General features: G+C 23.9%; 1 protein-coding gene across 1 annotated transcript in view; it reads left to right on the top strand.

Annotated features, from left to right (window-relative positions):
• LOC129608757 (GATA zinc finger domain-containing protein 14-like) overlaps positions 1 to 8144 on the top strand; it is a 50422-nt gene extending 42278 nt beyond the window's left edge. The window contains exons 4-5 of the mRNA XM_055520454.1: positions 5646 to 5915; positions 7805 to 8144. Coding sequence (XP_055376429.1) covers positions 5646 to 5915; positions 7805 to 7928 — 394 coding nt within the window. The 3' untranslated portion in view covers positions 7929 to 8144. The remainder of the gene's footprint in view (positions 1 to 5645; positions 5916 to 7804) is intronic.
• The last annotated feature ends 19254 nt before the right edge of the window (positions 8145 to 27398 follow it).

Genomic DNA, 27398 nt, shown 5'->3' with positions numbered 1-27398 from the left:
AATACGAGAGCAATAATAAAACAACAAAAACATTTAATCTATATGAAACAATCAACACCTAGTGCAATAACATAATATGAAATCCAACAACAACAACATATTTTAACAAAGGAAAGGATAATTATGAAAATTTTAACTATGTACAAGATGTGAGAGTGTATATACATATATATATATATGAAAATATGTAAGAGTGTATATATTCGTATTTATACAAAAGTTTCGATATTTATTTAGATATTTTCTATGTTTTTGTTGATTTACTTATTCTCCGTTTTATTAATACAATATAGAACCCTCAAAAAAATTATGAGAAACAAAATCAACGGAAACAAATACTCATCTCATCATCCTTTTTTATAATAATATACTCAAATACTCTCAATGTACTTATACATACATATATATGTAGTTGCACTCTTTAACTTTTTTTTTCAATATTCAAATATTTATAAATAAGTGCATTCATATATAAGATATATAATGTGTATATATGTTTGTTTAAGCCATTACAATACATAATTTTGCGAAAAGAAAAACAAAAATTAAAAAATTCAGTGGAATCAAGGAAAGTGTTTTTAAGACAAGCACATTTTCCTTTTGAAATACTAGTTCTATGTTTACGAGGAATTGATTAATTGCCTTAAGAATCAAGGTCATAGTTTTTGATAAGAAGACTGATTTTTTGATCTTATAGAAGTTTGGTAAAACATAATTATGTAAAAGAAGGAGATAGCTGATCGAAAAATGACGTTTTTCAAATGGCATATAGAAGGAGGAGGAAGTAGTCAGTATGTATACAAGAAATTTCGTTCTTTTTTCAAAAAAAAGAGCTAGATGATAAAATTTGTTAAATGTGAGAGCTAAAAATTTAGAGCAGTCAAACGTTTAGAGAAATAATAAATTTAAATTAATATTGGTGTATTTCCAAATAGTTAAATTTTAAAGGGCTTTCAGGTTACCATATCCATAAGGGAGTAATTAATTCAAAAATCATATTTATGCCTCGTTTTGAAGGAATTGTAAATACCGTTCAATATCCTGAAATTTTGTATAATATTATTTTATATTTTAAGTTACAGAAACAGGATCAGGAATAATTATTAATAAATAAGTTCAAATGCACTGAATACAATTAATTGTTTAATATGTACTTGCGCTTTCACTATACTTTGGAAAGCTGTACGTTGTTTGAACAAAAGACATATATTTTCTTTAAAATTTTCTCTAAAATAAAGGAGGGCAGACAGTATGACACTTAGAAATACATAAATTTTTAATGATATTTTGAAAATACGCTAAAAAATATGAGAAAAGTGAAAATAAATTAAAAGAGTTATAAATAATGTTGAAAAAAAAAAGAAAATCTCTGATTTCTCTTGATTATAATTGACTTCAAGTACGTGTATTCGTATATATACCTTAATAAATTAGACCCAAATAAAAAACAAAAAGCAAAATCAAAATTAAAAAGTATATTTAATAGAGAAGGGAGTGAAGTGTTCTAGTTGTAGGAGGACAATATGAAAATATACAAGTATATCTGTTACATAAGACTGCAAAACAATATTGTTCTGAATAATTTTTGAAATGAATGAATGCATGTGTATGTAAATGTGTGTGTGTGAATATTGTGTATAAAATATTTATGTTTCCACGTTATTCTGTATTGTTTTTTCACTTACCTTCTAGTTTTTTTTTTATTTTTGTTTATATATACATATATTGTTTAATGCGATCTATAAGTGTGTTTCAAAATAATTGCAGTCAATTAAAAGTTTGGAAATTTTTCAAAAGGGAAATTAAAATTGTTGTGAATATTAGAAACAAAAATCAAAACAAAAAATAAAAATTTCGAAAAACAATAAAAAATGTGTGGATGTGTACTTTTTTTTTTTTTTTATATTGTAGAAAAGTTCAAATGTGTTTCAATAAAATGCAGATTCGATAGAACGAACAATTTATTGTGTAAAGCATAGAAAAAAAAAAATAAAATAAATATTGTTCGCAATTTCAATAATAATGTTTTTATGATTATTAAATTCCTGAAAATTAATTTTAGTTTTAGAAATTTATACTAAAACTTTATTTACATAACACACACAAACGCACACGTAATAAACGTGTACGAATTCATGCGTATGGAAAATAATCTCGTACTTGTTTTCCAATTAATTGTATCTTTCTGATTTTTAAATCGATTTCATAGTTAATATTTAATTTAAAATAATTTTATTTATATTGGATATTTTTATAAATTTCATTTTTGAATTCAAAAATAATTGAAAATTTCGATGAAAATGTAATGAAATCAACAATTTTCTCATTTACGATTTTCAATGCAATTTTGTAAAAATAAAAAAAGGAGAGTGTAATTAAATGTAAAAATTTGTATGTGTATATGCTATTGAATTTTTATGACTCTTGTCATAAAATATAAAATACTATAACTCTTAACAGATATTTAAACACTGAAAAAAATTTCATCTAAATTAGATATTTTTTATAAACAGAATCGATACAAACTCTGTCCAAAATCACGACAACCACATATAATAGGTGATTTTGACATAAATGTATTTCGTATCTCTATATTTTTATTTTGAATGCAATTCAAAACAGTTTTGGAAATATAGGTAATATTTTCAAATTAGTTATACTTTTAAGCCGTTTCTGAAAATTAATTATCTAGTTAGAATAAAAACAAATTTCTGAATGGGCTACAATGATTTTGTATTTTATTCTGTAGCTAAATTCAAAATGTTTTTCGAGAAATCGAAAAATATTTATAGTCACATTACAAATAAATTCTTTATTATTTGCTAATGTTTTTATTTCAGTATGCCACTAAACTTGTGTCCATTAAAACGGTTTTTGTTTTGCTACATTTTATTTTGAAAAGTAAAAACAGGGCTATGTTCAAAGGAGCTATTTATTTTCCATAATTACAGCCTTCATATTGTATCAAAATTGGATTGGGTTGGACGAAATTGCTATAATTGATATAATTGAAATTATTTGAACGCGCTTTATTATAAGAAATTTTGAAATATGTGTATGTTATATAAAGATAAAAATTATTTCTACTTTTAGTAAAAATATTGCGAATCCTTGAATATTTTATTTTCAAAACAGAAATATGATCTTTGAAATGTTTTATGATCTCTTTAGATATGCGTTTTCTTCAGTGAGTGAATGAAATTTTTGAATAATGGTGTTTTAATTTTTAGAAAAATATTACATAACGTTGTTATAATTATGTAGCAACAATATTATAAAATTATAACAGCCCCTGGCTTTATTGTTTCTTGTTATAATTATTTGATGTCAAACTTATGAATTTTCTTGATAATTGTTTCAATTAAACCTGTACGAGTATAATGGGCAAACATATAGGCCGACTAATAATCATTTCACTAGAAAATAATAACTCCTTTCCGGTGAAGTAGTGACAAATTTCACTACATGTGAAAGTACCCACAATAAATGAGATTTAGTAATTGCACTGAAATTACTAAATCTCAATTATTGTGGGTAGTTAATAAAAAGTAAGAAATCTAATATACTTTGAATAATTAATAAAAGAACAGAATTTTTAATTTTGTAAATCAAATTTTAATATGTAGGTATGTATATTTGTTTTATTTATTAGTGTTATCAACATGATCTAATTGATTTTTAAAAATAAATAATTTGAAAGTTTTAATTCTAATATTGCTTTGCAGTATTTTTTTTTTATTTTCTGCAAATAATTCTTTAGATATTCCACTCTTTATATTTTATATATTTTATATATATGTATGCATTTTAGAACTTTGGTCAAACATATGTATATGCTCATATGTACTAATAATTGTCCTCAAGAGATAAAAATTTATATTAGAATATTTTAAGTAATATTAATTTTAATAGCTATATTGTACAGTAGAAAATTCTAATAAATATTAAATCATTTATTTTACATATAAATTACATATTTTATGATTTTGAACCATATCTTTGTATACATTTTATTAGAACATTTATTAGTTGAGCATATTTATTAGAAAAACCTTTTGTATTTGAAAACTATGAATTTCGAAAGAGTTAAAGATGACGATTATTCAGTAATGCAATTAAAATTTGTAAGAATTTAATTGAGAGTTACAAAGTTAGGTTTTGTAGCCTACATAAATTTAAGTCTTATATTTTTATAACGTATATACTTCAACATATTTATAACAGTTTTCTTTATGTCTTCTATTGTGTTATTCTAATAAATTAAATAATTAATTGAAATGAAGGAGAGAATAGATAACTAATTATTCTAATGTCTTATAACTAATAATTATTCAAATGTCTTATATTGAAACGCCTTCAAGAGAAAAGAAAGTTGAGAAAAAATATTCTGGAATTTCCCATTTACATTTATAAAAATTCGTAATTTTTGACAACTAAAGAGAGCTGATTGTTTGAACATTAAATATCTGGTATTTTAGCATATTTTGAAAATCTTATTCTAAAATAAATAATATTATATTCATGGAACTGAAGTGAATTAAAATTTAAGGAAATATGTGCTACATGGAAACTAAACCACAGAATGGAAACAATATGTGTGTTTTAACCTTAAATAAGATTGTATTGAGCAGCGAATACTGCTATTGTCAATGTGATCATAAATTTTTAGAAGAGAATTCTACTGCTTTTATTATTTCTCTTTATTTCTCTTAAAGACTCAATACTGTCTTATTAAATTATTTATTCCAGAATTATTTACAATTTTTGCTTATGTATAAATATTATTATTAAGTATAGCATATTAAGTGTATATATATGCAATTTAAATAAGAATTTTTTTTTGTATTTTAATAATTTATTTATTTAGAAAATAGAAAAATATGCCCAAAATAATTAAAATTTCTTAAAGGTAATTAAAAATGTCTGAAAAATAAATATTTTTTTTTTGATTTACTTTCATAATATCATATATAGGTAAAAATCTTTGTACATAGCAATTTATTTTAAAATTTTTATATTAATACATTAAATTTAAATTGAATAAAAAAATTTTTTTCTGTATGCCCTATGGCCTATTATTTATAAAAATACAATAAGATTGATTTACAAATATTAAATTTTATGATAAAAATAAATAATTGATTTCTCAATTTATAGTAAAAAGTATAGAATAATTCGTTCATCACCCTTCAATAATTTAATTAAGCATTATCAAAAGAAATATTGATTAGAGAGTTAAGAAAAATTGTAAATTTTTTTCTGAAATACTTCTAAATTAAGAAATAATTGTTCTTGATTTTAAGAAAAATGGAAAGTTTATATGATCTATGAAAATTTATATGATGTTAAATCTCTTTGGAAAATTTTTGTTAAATAAACCAAGAGAGTTGTACTTTAGATTGCACTTCTTTAAAAGTATAATCTAGTTGATGTTCCACTGCCATAAATGATAGTGTTAATGAAAATTGTATTGTAAAAAACTTTGTATGCTATGTATTGTATAAACTATGTATACTATGTATGTGTACTTCTTTGTACACATACATATTTCCATATACCCTTATAGACATATCGATAATATTTAATTATAAAATTTTCTTTAATTATTTTGTGATATTTTTTCTTAATTTTATTGTTTGTAATAGAATGTTTGCAACAGCACCATGTTCATCGTGCGGACAAATAATTGCAGCAAATGAATTTGTTATGAGAACAACAATACCAATTTCAAATAATCAAAATTCAAATTTTCATCATCAACAACAATTACAGCAACAACATCATCAATCAAATCAACAAATGCCAATATTACCAGAAAATCAAAAACCATTTCTAGGACAAATGGAACATCATGTATTTCATTTAAAATGCTTTACATGTTCAAAATGTTCATCACAACTAAGACCTGGTGATAGGTAATAATATATATTATATGTATATAAAATTTTTATATCAATTGCATGAATACATACATATTGTATACAGGGTAATTCAGTAATTAGTGACATAATATATACCATCACTTAGGGCTTTAAAAGTAAGTAAAATTTTTGTTCAGAAGTAGGTGTCAAAATTTCTACTTGCGCAAGTTTTTTGCTTACGACTTGTCTTCCGAAAAGGATAGAAGCTTCAAATAAACAATTTTTGAAAGGACTAGTACAGAACATGAAAGCAACATACTGCTTTATTTTGTATTGAATGTACTTTCGAAATACCAAGCATTCAAAAAAACTCCAAGCAGTTTGGAAAAAATCTAATTATTTTCTTTTTTTATTTTTCTCCAACCCCGTAATTTCATACGAAATTTTTTGAAATTTGGAAGTCGTCATATTCATTACTGAATCACCCTGTGTATATTTATTGTATAATATATTAATATACAAATAAGTATACCTATTTATATTATTACACCATTATAACAGTTGGATACGATTAATTAGAATTGCACAAGTGTACAAATTAAAATTAAAATTAAATGTTTATGGGGCAAATTACATTTATTATCATATAAGATGCAATCATTATTTTAAAACATAATTTTAAATTGTATTGTAGTCTTAAGAATTACAAATTGTCAATTACTTTAGTCAATTCGAACACAATTTTTTCTATTTATAATTTCAAAAATTGAGTTTATTTTTTGATTCGCATTTTAAAACGTAAAACATTTAATTTAAGATTCCAGTTATCTTACCAAATATTATATGAGCTCTATTAAGATATATAGCTACAGAATATGGAGGAACTACAATACTACATACTTTTTTAGTACACATCCAATTCTGAAACATTTTTAAATTAAAATTTCTAGCTAAATAATTTTGAAGCAAAAAAAAAGATTTACACTCTGCAGTAATATAAACAACCATTTAAAAAAAGCGGTGTCCATTTACATTAACTACATTCAAAATCTATTTACATTAATTACATTGAATTATTATAAAATATTATGTTATTGCATACTTTTCGGGGGAGAACAAATTGAGCAATTAATACGATTTCGCAATCAATGATGTAATTTAAAATATAAAGACATATTTTCGAATGAAAAGACATTTATAGATATTCGGGGCAATGACTCGGAAGGGTAACAAACAAATGAAATTTTGTTTTAGCGAAAAAGGTTTCTCACAAATTTATTTGTAAGGAATATGCTGGAAATTATCAATTCCTTTAAAATATAGTTGTCTTAAATTTGATTCATTCGAAAATTTATAAACTTAGAATTAGAAGTAAATTTTATTTTGGACACAATATGCTAAATCTTGAGGTACAATACTAGACCGTAACTATATCGTAAAATAAAGATTTTATAAATATTTTATCAATTTTAAATCTATCAAGTAACTTTGCAAATACTAAAATTCTTATAATTTTGATAATTAAACAAATTACTCGTACATTTATTTCAAAATTTAATTTAATTAAAAATATTTACTTACTTATCTTTAATTACACTCATTTCAATACATATTTCTTATAAATTTGTCTGTATATATATGCAACATATATATTCATATAATTAGACTTTGCAACATCACATACAAGAGAATATATATGTATAACAGTATTCATGTGTGTTTGGATATTCTCATAAACTAATTTTAAACACAATATTTTATTTTATATTTAAATTTAATTTTATTCTATAATATAATGTGTGTACATTTAACTACATGAAATACATTTTACAAAATACTCAAATTTATAATACATATATATACTTATTTAAATATAAAATATACAATTATTTCTATATATTATGATATTAGTATAATAATTAAATTTATATTTTATTCAACAGATATTATATGCTTGCTGGTAGTCTAGTATGTGAACCAGATTGGCATAAATTACTTAAAAATACAACACAAAGTCCACCAATACGTAAGGGAAAAGTTGGTAGACCAAGGCGAACAAGAGACTGAGATGCTGTTATACGTCTTGGAAGACCACCAAAAATTAAAAAAGAATTATTAGAATTGGATGCAATTAAAAATAATAAATTAATATCATCATCTTCATCACAATCTATAACATCGTTATCATCTTCATCAATATCACATTATAATCATAATAACAATAATAATAATAATATAATATGCAATGATCATAATAATATTATTGAAACATCAAATTCACAATCTTTTATAATAGGAAATGTTATTAATAATATAAATGGTGGTTCGTTAATTAATAATGTTGGTGGTGGTGGTGGTGGTAATGTCTTTATGAATTTATCTCAAAAACAGCAACATCAACAACAATTAAGTATAAATCAACATCAACAATTAAGAGATCAAAATTTATTTTATAATAGTTTATATAATAATAATTGTGAAAATGATTTTATGAAGAAACTAATTAAAACAAGTGGTATTGGTCAACAAAATTTACATCAACATAATAATAATAATAATAATAATGATCTTATAATGACATCACCATCATATAATAATGGTGAACCACAAATTTTAAGTAATTATAATTTATCATCAAATTCTGGTACTTCAATGATAATTGAAAATCGACTATTTAAAACCGAAATCGATTTTGATGAAAATTTAATAAGTTTAGATGATAATAATATAATAAATACAACATATATACCATCGATAACAAATAAAATTACTGGTTTTCAACATCATAATAATAATCATAATCATTTACAACAACAAAATCATCATCATCATAATCATCATCAACATAAACGTTTATTAGAGAACAACGATATTGAAAATAATTCAAGTAAAATTATACCATTTAATACAGTAGATTTAGAAGAATTGAGAAATTTTAAAATTTATCACAATAATAATAATAATAGTAATAATAATAATAATAATTCTTCAAACTCTTCATTAAATGGTTGTGGTGGAAGAGAAAATAATGATTTTATTAATACAAGTGGAATATTAAATAACCACATTAGTAATACTCATGAAATTGGTATAAATTCTGAATATAATGAAAAATTAAACAATTGTAAAAATTTTATTATTAGTAATAGAAATAATTTGCAACAACAACAACAACAGCATCAACAAGATGAAAATAAAAAAAATAATATTGAAATATTAGAACGTAAATCATCATCAGTACCATCAACATTAGAAATATTTTATGATAATAGCCATAAGGATTTTATTAGAAATTCATCTTCAATTTCGCCTAAAATAAAAACTACTGCAACATTATCTGGAATACAATTACCAACAACAACAACATTAACATCAATAACAACAAAAATAACAAAATCTAGTCCATCATTATCATCATCAATTGTATTTGATAATAAACAGAAAAATGAGAATTTTCATTCTTTAACAGGATATTCAAATTCAATTATCGATAATAATAATAAAAATAATAATAACAATAGTAAAAAAAATAATAGCAATATTAATAATAACAATAATAATAATAATAATATAATAACAACAAAAATTGCAATGACAGTGAATAATAATGAAATACGAAAGGAAATAAATGGCTGTAACAAATTAACTAGTAAAATATATGATTGTAATAATAATGATGCAACGATGATACTTAATTCAAATAATAATGATAACAATAATAATAATAGTAATAATAAAAATAATAATAACAGCATTGGATTATTCGATATTTCAAAGAAATTCACTGCGTCAAAAATTATTGAAAATTTTAATAACAATAATAATAGTAACAAAATTATTAATAATAAAAATCATGAAATATCTCAATAAAAAAAAAAATATTAAATTATTTAATTAAATTCAATAAACAATCAAATATTTAATAATAATTAAAAAAATTAAATTAATAATTATTTCATTAATACAATGATAATAATTAGAAAAGAAAACTGCGGCGGCAGAACTTATAAGAATGAAACTCAATTATAATTCTTTTAAAATTAAAATGACCATTTCAATTAATTATATAAAAATAACAATAATGAAAGAGTAAAACAAAATAGCTTAGAAAGCGTTGAAAATTTCATATTTTTAATTAAAAAACAAAAGTTTTAATTTATTTAATTTTTAATTATTCTAAATTATAATTAAAAGAATTCTAAAAAATACTTGTAAATCATTTATAAATAATTTATTTATTTATTTTCATTTAAAACTATAATTATAATTATTTATTTTAATAAAATTAAAAAAATATATTTTATAACAAAAATTAAATGTAATTAAAATTTAATTTTATTAATTTCTTATATAATAAAAAAAAACAAAGAGAATAAAATATTAAATTGTTAAAAAAAGAACTCATATATGAACACAAAAACATATATGAAAATTACTATTGAAATCTAAATTTAATCTTTTATTTGGTCTTAATTTTAAAATATAATATTTTTAAGAGTTGAAGTGTTAAGTGAAATGGGCAAGTATAGAAGTTAAAGTTTTATTTCCTATGTGTCAATAAAATTGAACTCGTAAGAAACATATTGAAATTATTGTATATGAGTGAAAAATTTCGATTCAAATTAATTGTTTTTAAAATAGCACATTTCCTTAAATTGAGTGAAAAACACTGTGTTTGTATTTTTGCAATATTCTCCTAATATTATTTGACTTTCTCGCATTGTATGCATAATGTATTGGAAGGTTAATTAAATAATAACAGTTTAGTTAAGATAAATAACATTTTTTGACAGAAAGACACTAAGATACTGTTAGATTTAAATTTTTGGCTGGAATTTTAAGAAAACCAATAGTTTTCAAAAAAAAAAAAGATTCCGCAAATTGAAATTTTGATAATTTTCAGAGGGTAAATTTCAATACGGTATAGGGGAATGAGGTAACAACAAATTTTGTTCATACAAAATAAACTATTAGAGCGGCCAAAATTTCAGATTTCTAGAAGATAGACTGTAAAATAGTACGAGTATCACGAAATTGAAATTTTGATAAAATTTTAATACCGATTAACATATAGCTCAAACGTCAATTTCTATGAAAATTTTTGTCATAATTTATGGCCATACTTACTACATTATTCGAAAACAACTTTCTTGAAATTTTATATTATATATCTGATATTGAGGAAACTTTCATCGAATGAAAATTTTGTGTGTTTTCAGAAGCTTTAACTTTATTTAATCAATTATAGAGCTAGATAAATAATAGAAAACCCGTTAAATTTAATTTATAATAGTTTGTTAAATAATTACAAATACGAAGTACATATGTACGTACACAATTACATAATATTATGGATAAAATTTTCCTATATATATACATATATATGTGTGTGTGTGTGTATGTACATACTTAGGGTTTTAATTTAAAATTATGTTGTTTAACAATTTTGTTTACAGTTATTATCAACGCTTTTATCATTTTCTAACAAACAGTTACGTAACAACTTTATTATTTTTCTCATTTTCTTTTTCCTTATTTCTTTGTTATTCTTATCTCTTTTCCTCCCGTCATTGTTATAATGTTTACTTAGAAATTAATTTTTACCTGTATGGGGATATTGCTGCAATAGACCAACCAAAAATATAACAGAAAATACTCTAAAAATAAAACAGAAAACCAAAATCGTCTGTTGTATAAAACTTTTATGCTTTCAATGTTGTATTTACATGGTATTTTGTCTACTTGTAGAAAAGAGAAACAAAATCTAAAACAAAATCATAAGAATAAAAAAACAATACGAGTTTTTCTACCCACTTGTAATTATGCATGTCCATATGTTAATATATGTGTGTATATAAATCTAAAGATGCCCTTATTATACTCATGTGTACGTACCTGTTCGCAATATGAACATAGGGCGGTTTGTTTAGGAAGATGCAACATTTATAAAATCCAGGTGAGTACAAAATGCATAAATGCATTACATATACATACATACATACACACATAAATAAATTCATTACAATTCTAATAAATTTAAATAAACAACCATAGCAGCAGCAAAAAAAAAACACAAAATGGAAAAAAAATGGAAAAAATAAAATGAAATAAAATCAAAAAAGTTATGAAAACTTCATTTTACATACATACATACATGCAATATGCGATGACGATGATGATAATGATGAGAAGGTATGATTCATTAAGGCATGAGTTATTATGGGGGCTACTTAAATGCGCTTACTTGATTCATCGTAAATATTTCCATTTTATTCTCATTTCTATATTATGAACCTTCAAAATTTAGATATATATAAACAAATATACACCATTCATATATGCACACTGTATATAGTCTCTTATGAATTTTCACGTATAATAGTAAAAGTATAACTAAATACAAAAGTATAACGGTAACATTATTTCTATCTTTTCATTATTTTCCTTCTATATACCAAAGTATACATAAATATCTTATATATAATTGGTGTTATACATATATGTATGCCAACATACATACGTGTTTTCCGGTATAATATGTTATCTACATTAGCGTAATTGGACTTCATTTAAAATGAAAATGCTGCCTAATTAGCGAAAGTGGCGTAGCATTCATCATTTGAACAGTAAAAGCAAAATAATATTATACATTCATCTATGTACATATGGAACCTGTAGGTATAGGACAAACTACATAGTATGTTATGCTGTGTACATTAGTACATTTGATTTTGAATAAACATATGTTGTGTGTAATATTGTATACATACGTATGCAATATGTTTGTGCATATCTGCATTTTATTTCATTATTATTTGGTTTTTTTTTTTACTTTTCGCTAAAATAAGAAAAATTAGTATTGGGAAATTGTAGAGCAATAGAAACAAAAAATATATCACGCAAGTATATATATATATACCCGTAATAAGTATGTATATACACAGTTTGTGATGGGAAAATTTTATTATAATAAAATGTGGGTCCATCTAAAATACAAGAATTTCATAAAGACTTACAAAAAATAAAAAATAGAAGAATTCATAGATTGAGTTTGAAACCAAATTGAAAAAATAAAAATTTTAAAGATAAAATTCTATCAGTAATTAATGCACAATTTTAGAATTAGAACTTACGGAAAAGGTGATTTAATTTTAAAATTTTGCATCCCAGTTATTATTTAAAATCATGTTTCAAAAATTTAGTAGCTTCCAATAACAATTTCTTAAATTTTTATGCTTAAGCCAATGTCGAATTAAAAAAAGGCCAAGCTTTCATCTGTCTTTGATATTTTTTTGAGCTAGGTTTTGAAAAAATTGTCCATTATTAATTGTAAAGTTGTCGAGAAATGAGATTTGTAAAATTTCTACAGATATTTCAATAAATTTATAATAATAATTTCGCATTAATTCAAACAAAATAACCCCATGGGAATTAAAATCAAAAATTCTTTTATAAAAGCCCACATGGACCTTAATACTCCATATCACGTCATGTATACTCCATATAATGCACGTCATTTATATGAATTATTTAATTTATATATTTAACAAGTATATTTGTATACGTTTATATACGTGTGGGTACATTTGTTAGTAATTAAAACATGCTGATGATGGGTCGTGGTTTTTTTTAGGGATGATTTAGAAATTCATTTTGTTTGTGATATTTTTAATTTTTTACAATTACAGTGAATTTTAAAGGGTGGTGAATCTTATCCGTTATGTAGTAAGATCATTACTTAATAGTAAAGAATACTACATAAACAAGTAAGTATTCATTATACCCGCACAAACGTATGTTACGAAGGGTTTTATAAATTTGTCATACCGTCTGTAACGCTTAGAAATAATTATCAGAGATATAGACATAAATATACATACTAGTATATGTTTTTCATCAACATCGAATTCGGAGTCGATTTAATCATATCTGTCCGTCTCCAATATAACTCCAAAACTAATTGAGCTAAGCTCATCAAATTTTCATAAATAATTTATAATAATAAATGCCTGAACCCTATTTAAATTGGATTTGATCGAGGTAGTGGATCACATATCTGCGCTACAACTTCAAAAATAATTTACTCGTACAATACAATACTTAAAATTATTCATTCATACGGGTATAACAAAATTGACACGGTCAACTCTACCTAGTCTCGTTTTCTTATAAATATGCTTATTAACATAAATTATGCTACGGGTTAAAGAGGTTTTATAGTTCATTTTAATTACATCGGTTACGTAAGAAAGACTAATTTAATATTCCTTTGTAAACTTTGTCTAATTAAATTGAAGAAAAAATATATGCTCTCATATTATTATTAATAATTAATTATTATTAATAATTAATTTGCCTTATTGATTTTTAAATATTTTAAATTATGAATTTTTTTACTAGAAGTTTCAATTTTAAATTAAAAAATCCAGAGTGGATGTAGTAAAATAAGGATATATAGCATTCATTATTTGTTAAAAGATCGAATCAATTCGCCCAATCGCGCTCGCCCTTCTTAAATTTAAATCGGACTTAATTATAGCGTATGTTTTGTATGCTAAATGTGCTACACGTTTGCTATTAAGAATAAATATTGCCGCTATTGTTGCTCATCATTGAACAGTAAATTCTAATGCCATGCCAGCTTATGAGGTAACAGAAAAATTTTATTTACATAAACTGATCGGGAAAGTTACTTTTAATTCGGTTGTTTACAAAGTTTTTTTTTCTTATTTACTTTACATACCCGGTACATATTCAATTATATAAGAGCATTTAAATTATGTTTGCACAATTATGATTTGATTTCATATGTATCCATATATATGACATGGCGATATAGAAGTAAAAATGTTAGTTTTGTATGTTGAATTGTTGTTTTCTTTTTGTTAATTCTTTTATTCCTTTTTATATACATGTATGAATTACAAAATATTTTTAATAATGAATATAGAAGAACGTAATGGAACACAATTTTTTCTCTTCTACGTTTTACATTTTCTTCTGCTTATAAATATATATATATATATATATATACATACTCATATAATGTGTGCATGTGTTCATTTATATACGGACATACATTGCCATGCGAGTGTTGTGTGCCTGTATATGATTTTTCTACTTATTTTTAAATTTTGTACTTCTCTTCTTCTCATATTTATTTTTCATATCCGATTCTGATCCTTTTCTCTCTCCCTCCCGAAACCATTTCCATTTTTCTTGTTCTATAGAAACTGCAAACATTTGTGTGTTTTGTTTTTTCCTTGATAGTTACCGTTATTGTGAAATTTTGATTTTCTGAGTAAAAAAAAAAAAATTTTTGTTTTGGGCTTTTTTTATGCTCTCGCTCATAGAATAAAAATGAAAAAAAAAAACAAAATGATTATGAGAAAAAATGAGTGCTAATGAGGTAATTAAGCTTATTAAAAAAAAAAAAACATTATACCGTGTACAATTCATAAGAATATTGTTGTGTATTGAAATTAAGAAGGATTGTTAGTTTTTAAACATAAATGTTGTGTGCAATAAATAGGATTCATTTTGTGAAGTATAATTGAAAAAATTTAGAACAAGAACACGGAAAAAACAATAATTATGATGATGATGAGGGGTTGGATTTATTAAAAGAATGATTTGGGATAAAAATTACTTTATTAAAATAATTTTTTTTTGTTATTATTTTAATTTATTTTCATTATATAAAGAGAATAGATGATGTAATTGAATTCAGTTTTACATCCATTAATTTTATTGTATATAAGATTTGTGAGAGAGGAAGATAAAAATTTGAATTCATTAATTTTATTTTGTCAGATTGTCATCAAATCTTTGATAAATCTTTGAAAAATTTGAGTCGTACACTTGAAATGGATTCAAAATACTGAGTTTAATACAATGTTTAATACATTTTGAACAAATATGTATATCACTATGAAATGTAATGTGAGTGCAAAATCACATTACAAAATTTCTAAGAAATTTTTTATTATAATTCAATAAAATGAAAGGTCTTTAATGACGGTGGGCGGTGGGCGGTGGAATTTTTGTGAAATTTTTTAAATTCTTGACTCATATTGTACTGTACGTGCAATACACATGTGCTGTATAGTAAAACTCACATGCCCTCATATAACAGTGCGGCGTTGTCACTTTAATCACGCAGTGCGGTTAACACTTTAATCGGCTTATGTTATACTTTCAATCTAGTTTGGAGCAGACTTACTGCTCTGTTTAAACGATATTCCAACTTTCGGGGGAACGGAGGGGTTTCGGAGTAATTCTATTATACGAAGTTGTTTCATTCATCTTTCTCAAAGTTACTGTGAATAAATTCAAATCGGATTTGTGCTACTACCTTCTTCACCGAACGTTTCAAACTTACCGTATGAGAGGAGTTAGAAATCGTATATTTTCAATTAACGATTGGAATTGCTGAGTTGACTTCATATTTCCTTTGAAATTTTACAAATAATTACGTATATCGGTTTCAACTGTATATAAGAAACAAGAATTTTATTATAGAAAATGGAGTAGTACCCGTTTTTAAAGAATATTGTATTCTCCTTGATTTTTTACATATTATTATATTATATGAGTTATATTGAATAATGGTTAAAGTTTTTTATTTTGCACAATTAAATGTAATAAATTTTCAAGTTAAAAACTTTGATGATGTTCAAGTTAATGACATTCATATATACATATTATATTATTTAATAAAATAAATAATTTACTTGTTTTGTTATAAATAATTGAACATAATAAAAGACACGTAATACTATAGTAATGGTAACGACAGTATGACATTATTCACATTTAATGATCTAAATTGCGAGCCATATTTTAATAATAATGTATATGTTTAATTAATTATGGATTTCAAGAAAATATAAAAAGGAGACACGCACATATTTTTCAAAAAGTTTCTTTTTTTAATGCTTTTTATTATTTCTATATTCACACACTGAGTTCATTGGTATTTAAGAATTCATTTCCTTTTATAATATTTGTTTAGATTAAAAATGGAAAATGTAAGATACTGATTGATTTGAAGACTTCTAATAAAAGATTTATATGAGTTCTTAAATTCATATGGTACTTGTGAATTCGAAAAAAAAAAATTTTCAAAAAAAAAAAACATATGATTTGGTATTCAGACTTCTTATATACTCAAAGAAATAGAAAGAAATTTTCCCCAAGCTGTTCTTCCTGAGAGCAGTTGCCCAATACATTAACTTATAAATTAGGTTTTTTTGTAACCATACAACATGCACGTGTACAAATACATTGGGTTGAATTGACTAATTGGCAGAAGACCCTCCCTTTCAACGTATAACAAAATTTTGATCTACAATCAAATATTGAAGCCATTCTGGGCATACAGTATTCAGATATGGGGCTGTACCAAACAAACCCATGAGATAAAAAAGATAAAGATAACGGAGGAGATAAAGAAGACGGCTTCACGCCATAGATTTCGTTTATCTCATCACGTCAATAACGAAGAAGCACGATTAGCTGACAATCAAAATTTCGTTCAACTTCAAAGACGACTTAAATGTTTGAACTGTGTTAGGATATTATCTATTATTTAACAAATATTCCTACTGGAATATTGGTGAATCATAGATATCTTAAAAACCTGTCGACCGTCAAATTTGTATTAATGGTTAGTCTTTAGGACTAGTTAAAATTTGCAAGATCTGATAGGAGGTTTTAGTGCTTTCGAATGGTACAGTACTTCAGCTCTGCGCTCCCCGGGTGTGACATGATGGTGTGTCTCATTTCGATGATTTCTTCCTATCAAAAAAAAAAAAAACCATTTCAGCAAAATGCGCATTAAAACTAATTGAATTGCTATACAAATTTGCAATATGTCCTATATTTGGAAGGATAACTTCAGATTTCTTTTTGCTTTTTAATTGCAAATTAATAAATAAATGTAAAATAGAAAATTCTTATTTAGTGAGTTTTTTAATTTTGTTTGGGTAAGGCAAGTTTAAGTTGTAGACTAGAAACACAACTTGTGAAAAAGTCGGAAAAACCAATTTAATTAATTCAATTATATTGAAAACTAAGAATATTTTCCGGGTATCTTGAAAAAGGTTTGTAATCAAATATTATATAGATTTATGAGAAACTCTTATACAATATTGTATAATAGATTTAAAAAATTTTTTAAATTACATTTGATTGGAAAAGCAATTTTAAAGAAATTTATATAATTTGCCATTTATTTTAAATTTATTATGATTGATTAAAAGTATTTTAAAATGCAATTTTTTCCAAAACAATTTATAAGAACATATGCAATATAACAATATAGCGTGATCTGTGGTTTAACCTTTAAGTGCATTTGAATAATAAATAATTGTATTAAAATACTTAGTTGAAATTAAATATGTATAAAAGGTATAAGAAAATTAATTTTTCTGTATATAAAAAGAAAATTATTGCAAAGAATGATAGTTAACAGAATTATAACAAATGTCACGGTATTACATCATTTGATTGCATGCATTTATTTATTTAGAAAACAAAAACAAAATTCTAGTTCAAGGACTTTATTATTAAAAGTTTATACTCAACAATTTCATATCAAATACATACATATGTGAATGCAGCATTGATGTTTTAATAAATTCAACAATTATTATGGATTTGAAAGTGTGCATTGGAAGAAAGAAAAATACGAATATTGCTGAACTCCATGTGACTTTTGCTTTTCGACACATATTCCTGAAATCAAAAGCGCAATCTTCAAAACTTGTCCATGAAACTCATCTTATTCCACCTGTCATACACAATGTCGGATCTTTCACATATTCTTATGCAAATTTTTAATGTAACACGAATTTTGTACATATTTTAATTTGAATTTGTGAAAAGTATTTACAAAACTAATTTATTGCATATTTTATTTAAAATCTCACTAAGGTCTCAGTACACTTACCACATTAATATAATATGTGTGTAAATAAATTAATGTTAACTGTTTATTTTTAATAATTTCTGTACAGAAATTTTTTTTTTCAAATTTGACAAATTTAAATTCATTAAGTATCGAATTGTAATTTTTCTTTCATATTTTTAATAAATCTACTTATTGTGACTTCATCTAACAATATTATTAATTTTATTTATTATTTTTAACATTCACAATGATCTTTGAAACATAATTGAAAATTTTATTATTAATAAAATGTCACCGATATTGTTCAATAAAATGTCAAATTATCGCAGTATAAGATATGCAAAAATTTAAATCACGATTTTTGATATTTATCAACAAATATACACATACATACATATATTATGTCTGCATTTAAAATGATAATCAAGTATAAGCATTTAATAATTGCAATAATTTTCTTAGTGATTGAGGTCAATTCATTCATTCATTAAAGCAAATTATTCATTAATTACATTCTATATTATTTGCTGAAGGTTTTAGTGTTTATATGTCATTGGTAAATAAATTTAATTGCACGTTTTATTAAAATGAAAAAAAAAAATTAGAAAACAAAAGATGCGCTAATTATTCTTAATTATATAGTTTTACAGTGGCATTTTGTTTTTGTGCAAAATGCCATAAGAAAAATGTTTCTATTTCTGTTTACTAGGAATGTTTTCATGTCTTTCTTAATAATTTTAAATTCTAATAATACAGGTATTCTTTTTAGAAAACATTTAAATATGTAAATAGCTTAGGTCTAGGAAATTAAAAAATACATAAAAATTAATTTTACACGTCACATATGTACATAAGAACTGTCAGTTTTTGAAAGTTAACAGTAATGTTAATATTGTTAATTAAGTATTGCTTATCATAGAAGTTTTCAAAATTGCAATATTAAATTTTGAAACTATCAAATTTCTGAAAAATTTCCATGTATTTATGTTAAATATGTGACAAAATCGGCTATGCAACCATTTTTTAAATAAATATAACTAATTTGTACTACAAAAATAAATAAAATTTAGTAAAAAGGGGATGGTGTTTTAATCAATTAATACGCTAATAAGACTTGATTTTGAATTTTCATACCGGGTTGAAAAATTAAGCGACTTGATTTTAGAATGAGCGCAATCGTAATTTTTGTAATTCACACTCATCTAATAATTATTTAAATTTTATAAGAAAACATTTAAATTTTGGACACAAACCATGTTTTGCGCAAAACTGCAATAGACATACGATTGGTAGCCTATTCAATTTTCGATTAAAAAAAAATTTTAAATTAAAAAAAGTCAGAATTATTTATTTCAAAATTTCATGTCAAATAAATTATTAAAATATTTTTAACATCAAATCAAGAAAATTCAAAAATATATTAATTTGTAAATTTTTTTTCAACTTTTATCCGAGTATTAAACCAAAATTTTTATGTTTAAAATATTTTAGATTAAATATATGGCACGTGCAGCTTCATTAGCGCCAGCAGATTATGCTAAAATTGATTATGCCTATCAGGAAGCATTAATAAAAGAACGTAACATTAGACGCCATTGGAGATCATCATGGAAAGATTTGGAATCTAAAATAAATGATGATTATATGAAAAAAATTGAAAAAATTTATGAAGATCATAAAAATGATTTGTTGCCATTATGGGATTATAATTCAAAATTAAATGAAAGATATTTATCGAAAAAACGAACAAAAATTGAAACTAATGAAATTGCAAATTGGCCATTAGTATTACCGAAAACAAGTAATGCTGAATATGGACGTTTAGCACATTTAAGAATTGAAAAATATGAAAAATATAAATGGTATTAGATATTAAAATGTAATTCAAATATAGAAGAAATACATACAAAAATATCAAATGTATGTATAGGTACACACATATAACTTAGTCTTTAGTAATAATACTAAATTTAAATGAAATCTCACGGACAGATTCATACAGTTTTGAATATTAAGAAAATAAGAAATTTTTTTATCTAATAAAACAAATTGTTGCTTAAAATGTCCTCAAGTACTTAATTCTCATCGACCACATTGAGGCCTAGGAATTAAATCTTTACTATAGGCTAAATTTGATATTTTTAACCATACCTTAGAGAATAATGGTAAATATTTATTCCAAATTTTATTCGTTGTGGGAATGGTGTAATAAACTCTAACCGTGAATGACGGACTTTCAGTCTATATAAAAGTAGTAGTGGTACATGTTATATAAAAGTAATTCTTGCGTAAAGCATTGCAAATATCTCCTGCAGTGCAACTCTTTCACTAGACTAATAATAAATAAATATAATACTATATGTGCTTAAGCATTAATATGAAATTGTTAAATGCAGCCGATTATTTACATATTTTCGATTTACCGGCTTTCTTTCGAAATGTATCAACATTTCGATAAAAATGTGGAAGTAAATTTGATTTTACTTCATTTTTGTCCGCCTAGCTTAATGAACAGATAATCAACATAATTTAATTTTTTAATCAAAGTATTTTCTGATCCGTACTTTTCTTATATTTCTTTATAATTCCATAAGGATACATCCAATTTTTCAATAATATTATATTATTATTTCCTTATAGTGAATTAAGAGATTAGTCACTTAACTAAAATTTTTTTTAATTTCACAATTCTTACATTACTTTTGAGAAATTACTCGAATGCACATTGCAGAGTGCTTACTAACAAAATATTCTTGTAATTTTCTTCCAATTTAATTTAAAAAATTTTTTTTTTTTTAATTTCAATTATGTTTCATTTTTGGTAAATTTTCAATCAATCAAATAAAATGTAATTTTAAATTTGTTCTACTAGTATATAATCAGTCTTTTTCTATCTATACCAGAATATTATCTATACTCTAATATACAAAGTATAACAGCAATATATGCAATTGCATTAACTATAATAATAAAACTTAATATAATAATACTTAAACATTATTATTTACATACATACATACATGTTATAGGTATAAGTATATAAAAATTATACAATATTCTAAAATAGTTTAACAAAGTGCAATTGTTATTTTGTCCATTAACTTAATAAATTTTCATGTTAAGAGTGTCAGGCAAAATGCCAGTTCTTTGAAATCTAGAAACCTTTAAAAAATCTAATATATAATAATATATAAGTAGCTAACTAGTGAATAGTTGATATACTAAAATGAGAGTAATGTTAAGTACAAAAAATACAATAAATAAGAAGCAAAAGAAGAGAAAGAAAAGAACAATAAGAGAACAATAATGTTCTACGATATAAGTAGTAAATGTATAAGAAGATGAAAGAAGAAAAGAGGAAAGAAAAAATAAAAAATATAAAAATGTATATAACAATTACAAAATGGCAAAGATCGAGGACGAACATAATTTGCCATATTTTATAGCCCATTAACAGGATTACGAATGTCAATCATCATAAGTGGCAGACTCATTCCCTATTGTGATGCTACTCTTATTATTATTATTATTTTTTCTTCTTTCTCTGTTACCTTCATGTATAAACTTTTTGTTTATCTTCATAATACATATTTAGATATTTGAACCTGTCTATAATATACGATAGTTTGTGTGTATGTTTGTGTACATATGCATTTATATATTATTATTGTTTCTTTTATGAAATTGGCAGTATAAATATGTGACAATGTGTGTGAATATGTTTTGTATACCAGTTATAAATTCTCATTCTTTAGAATCCAATATTACTTATTATATGAATGTTCCTTTAATTTTTAGAAGAGTTTTTGTTACTCATCATCGTCATCATCATTATCAATATCAATGTCGTCGTCATCATAATCAAAATTCATTTTTTTTTTTGAATCAAAAATACAGAATTGAATAAATTTTTTTTTTTTTTTTTTTTGGTATTGTTAAATTTTTCTCTCCTTTTTATCGTATCCTTATTTTTTGCTATCTCTTTTTTGCATTTTATTATATTGTATGTACATATACGTATGTATAACTGAAGTGAATCAAGTAAATTATATTTTTTTGTTATTATTATTATTAATAATTTTTTATAGAATAGAAAAAAATTATTGGGATGGAATGAAAATTAGATAAAAAAGAAAAACAAATTAGTTTAATAAAAAAATTTTTTTTTCGTGAAATCATTAAGAGATTTTCATTAACTAAGGATGGATGATTTGTGATTTTCTTTTTCAAATTTATTTTAAAGAAATCTACACGCAAGAATTTAAGTAAGCCATTAAGTAAAATGGTACTTAGTACTATGTGTTGTAGTATTTGATTAGATAGAATGCAATGACGCTCTATAATGTCACAATTATTGTATACAGCTGCACTAATATTGAATAATAGGCCGATGAATAAAATAACCCTAAATATGCAAGTAATATTAGTAAGTGTCATTTGTTTTGTGCTGCGGGATTTTTAGTATTCCAAAAGTGTAAAAGTGGATAGAGATTCAATAAAAATGTATAGAGATTCGGAGTTATGAGCTCCGTAATGTATTAAATTTAAAATATTTTAAATAGAATATTGTATAATGCTTAGCTTAAACCAGTGATTTCTAAAGTGCTTTAGATATAGACCACCAGAGGTCTATGAAGACCTGCTAGGGGTTTACAAAAAAAAATATGCATTTAATTAAATAAGTATTAAAGGGGTCTATCAAAAATTCAAAAACACGACAAGGGGTCAACGAGCGAAAAAAGTTTTGGAGCCTCTGGCTTAAACTATCACACCGCTGTAAAGTATGCGATTTAAGAAATCATAAATTGAATGGTAAAATGAAAAATAAAACTTAATGTTCTTACAAGTTGACCTTCGAGTCGTTACAAGTTGACTGAAATTTTGAAAAATTCTCTTTTTGTAACATGTGACATTCATTACATAATTTTTAAGTGTTTTTTTTTTTTTAATATTTAATTCACTCCAGCTTATTTTATATTTGATATATATATAGTATCATTTTGCAAATATAAGAGGACAATATAATATAAAAATGAACTGAGCGTTCAGTTTATAATGATGTTCGCATCAATTATATGCATATTTATATTGTAATATAGGATGCCTCAGTTTTGTACTATTTGAAAGATTTTAGTCTCGTCACGGCACTTCCTGCAACACTTGGCGTGTTCACCATTCAGAGAGTGTTCCATTATAATATTGTCATAGTTGTTTGTCACTCCGAGAGAGAAAGAGAGACATAAAATCTGTCATGCGACACAGATCTAACTAAGACCAAAATGTGAGGTCAGGTCAGGTAATTTTTTATCTCCATCTAATTTTTTCCCCAAATAATTTTTTTCAAGTAAGGCCCCAAGAATTATTTCATGTTTTGCGATCACATTCTCCCTGGAATTTCTTTGAATTCCGCTATGACTCAGCAAGTTTCACAAAGTTTATAAAAAATTCATCATGTTTAATTTTATCTGTTCTGGAGTACCGTCGAAGCCACCTTGTTCTACACATATAAATTTGTGTATATACAAATATAATTTTTGCAAATGTATAATATATACTCACATATGCCTTTGTTTATTTACATATGTAAGATAGGTATTTACTATACATACATATAACTTTGGGGGTTTCCTCATTTTTATTAACGAATTTCCTTCAAAATTTTTCATACACTTACATTTATTCATATAGTATGTACAGATGTACTATTATTATCCTTATAATATACAAAACAATTATTATTATTAGTTAAACATCTTTGCATAGATGGGAGGTTTTTTTTCTGGTTCTATTTTTTTCAATTTTTATATTATCCTTAATGTAAAAATAAAGGATGACGTTATTATATGCACATATGTACCAATGTGGATGGGTATGTGTGTCGGAATATTTTTATTTAAGAGGGCAGGCAAAAAAGCAAAAACAAAAAAAAATTTGTTTTTTCTTATTTTTCTTCATAAGCCTAAGTGTTCCTTCCGTAAAATTTTCTGTTTTTCTTCATTTTTTTCATTATTTTCTATTTTTTATTCAATTGTAATGTTATTAAAGTCTGACATCTACACCAAGGGAATGCCAATATAATATTATAATATTTTTATTTTGCCGTTTTTTTTTTTCATTTTATTTAGTTGGGAAAGCAATTATTGAGGAGTGAGGGTGTATGAATAAGAAATAAATTCTGACATTATAACCGAAAATATTAGTGAGTGGTTTTCTTTTTTTCAATGAAAATAATAATAATAAAAATCTTAAGAAAAACAATTTAAAAAATTATGTTGAGAATTGTTTTTTTTTGTACAATACTTTTGATGGTGTTTTCGGTTTGGTTGTACTATTCTTTTCGGCGTTAATATAGCAAACATATTGGTTTTGTGGGTACAACAAAATAAATTTTATTATTAAGTTTTTAAGTATAAATTCTTCCGACAGTAGAATATTGTGCTGCTAAGTGGTGGCGGTAATGATGTTTAAAGTAACAATAATAATAAGTGGTGGTGGAATGGTGATGTAAAGTATTGTTATTGTATGGTTTTTTTTTTCTTTTTTCTTTTAATTTTTTAATGAAAAATCATAATAATAATGTAAAATGAAAAAAATTTAATTTTATATATAAAATAATTTGATAATGAAACATTGATTAATTAGTTTCAATTCAAACATTTATCATGAAAATTTAAAAAATCTATAAAATTTTCGGATAACAAAACAAAATTCATCAATAATGTAATAAATTCCCAAATTTCTCACTAATTTATACGAATTTTAAGTTTTCTTCATAAATTTTTAGGATAAGCAATGTAAATTTCTAATTTTATTGGAAATTTGAGTTCTCCGGAATTTCGTAAACTCGTTATTAAAATTTGATAAAAATATAGAATTAAGCTGATCATCTGTTGCCACGTAATTCAGACACAAAATTTTCGTGATTACAAATTTATAACAGAATTAATTAAATGATTAAAACGCATATATTTAGGTATCTCAATATTCTCCTAGGCTTCTTAATATTCTAATATTCTGATACCTTTATGTTCTTTTTAATATAATTAAACCTGTTTAAAACGAATTCCAAATGAACTTTTTAAAATTAATGTTATTTTTCGATCCTAGTAATACCAGATTTTCGTCCAATCCAGAAACCATTTAGTTTTTTTCTAAAAAATAAATTTTTTCGAGTTATAGCAATAATATTTCTGGGCTTTACTGTTATATGATGTAAATGTATAAATGATTCCCGGATATTCTCAAATTAAACAGTATTTTGTTAATTCTCTCAATTATTAGATTACTTTTCTCCCATATAAGTTTCATATTATAAAATATTGTGATGGCATTGATATAAAAATTAACAAAAAAAAAAATTATTATTGCCCTTCTTATATGTACTTAAGTGATTAGTTTTATTCAAAACACAATGCATAATATATATAGAAAATATAAATTTTTATATTGTACATAAACAAATATACCGCGTAACATACAAACATATTAAGTGTCTGCATCATAGGTCTAAAATAAAAACAATGGAAAATTCAGATGAATTCAGGAAATAAATTCAGAAGAGGAAAAACCAAAAGAGCAAACAGAAATAAGGAAGCAAAAAAATGAGATGATTTCAATTTAAACAAAGCAGAACCAGATAAAAAGGATATTGAAATGAAAATAAACAAAAAAAAAAAAAAGAACAATAATCAAATATTATAACGGTGAATTTTGACTCACTTGTAAATTATTTATGAAATAAAAAGGAACTCTAAACATAAAAAAAAAACACAATACCCAGTAACAAAAAAGAAAAACAAAAAACAAAAACAAGGAATTGTAATTCCAAAAAAAAAAAAAAATAAATTAGGGTGATCAACATATAACCGGCCGCCCCGTGTAATTTCAGAATGGGTATTTGGAATTCAAACTAACTCTTCTCATCAAAAGCATTGACAATGCTCTATGTATATTTAATTTAAATTTTAAGATAACTGATTACCCTAGGGCCTAGACGAACATTAATGGATAAAATTGTTTCTTATTCGAAAATTAGCTCAATTTTCTTAAATATTTCCGTTTCTTCCTTTAACCGAATTCAAATATAAAATTCCGAAAAAAATGCGTTACTTATTGTCATAGATATGGGGAGAGATTTAAAGTAGCAAATATCTAATTTCAGCGATTTTTCCTCAAAAACATATTGTTTTGATTAAATAAAAATCTCCATTTTTAGTAAGTTTCCCTATAAAAACTAATTTTTTGAATCCTTGTCATTTATAGAGAAAACTCACACGAAAATGTTTTTATATATAAATCAATGTAGCTGAAAATGATATGCAAGACGTGTGCCAAACATTGTTTTACTAAAAATAATTCCCTCTTATAGATCTCATTATTGAAACTCTCACTATTTGTATACTTACATGGAAAGAGACTTTCTCAAATACATGAAAAATATGATGAGAAAACAATACTTCCCTTATTTCATATGTGATAAGTAGTGTATAAAATGGAAAGAGAACAAAATACTTAATTTAACTGTATTTGAAATATAAAAGATAAAAAAAAAAATATTTTACTTATAGATAAATATCACCCGTATCTAACATATAATATTTAAAGTTAATAAAAGGTAATCGTTT

This window comes from Condylostylus longicornis, unplaced genomic scaffold, assembly GCF_029603195.1.
Source record: "Condylostylus longicornis isolate FDR11 unplaced genomic scaffold, ASM2960319v2 ptg000034l, whole genome shotgun sequence".
Classification (NCBI taxonomy): domain Eukaryota; kingdom Metazoa; phylum Arthropoda; class Insecta; order Diptera; family Dolichopodidae; genus Condylostylus; species Condylostylus longicornis.
The sequence above is the reverse complement of the archived record's forward strand: the minus strand, read 5'-3'. Positions and strand labels throughout refer to the sequence as shown.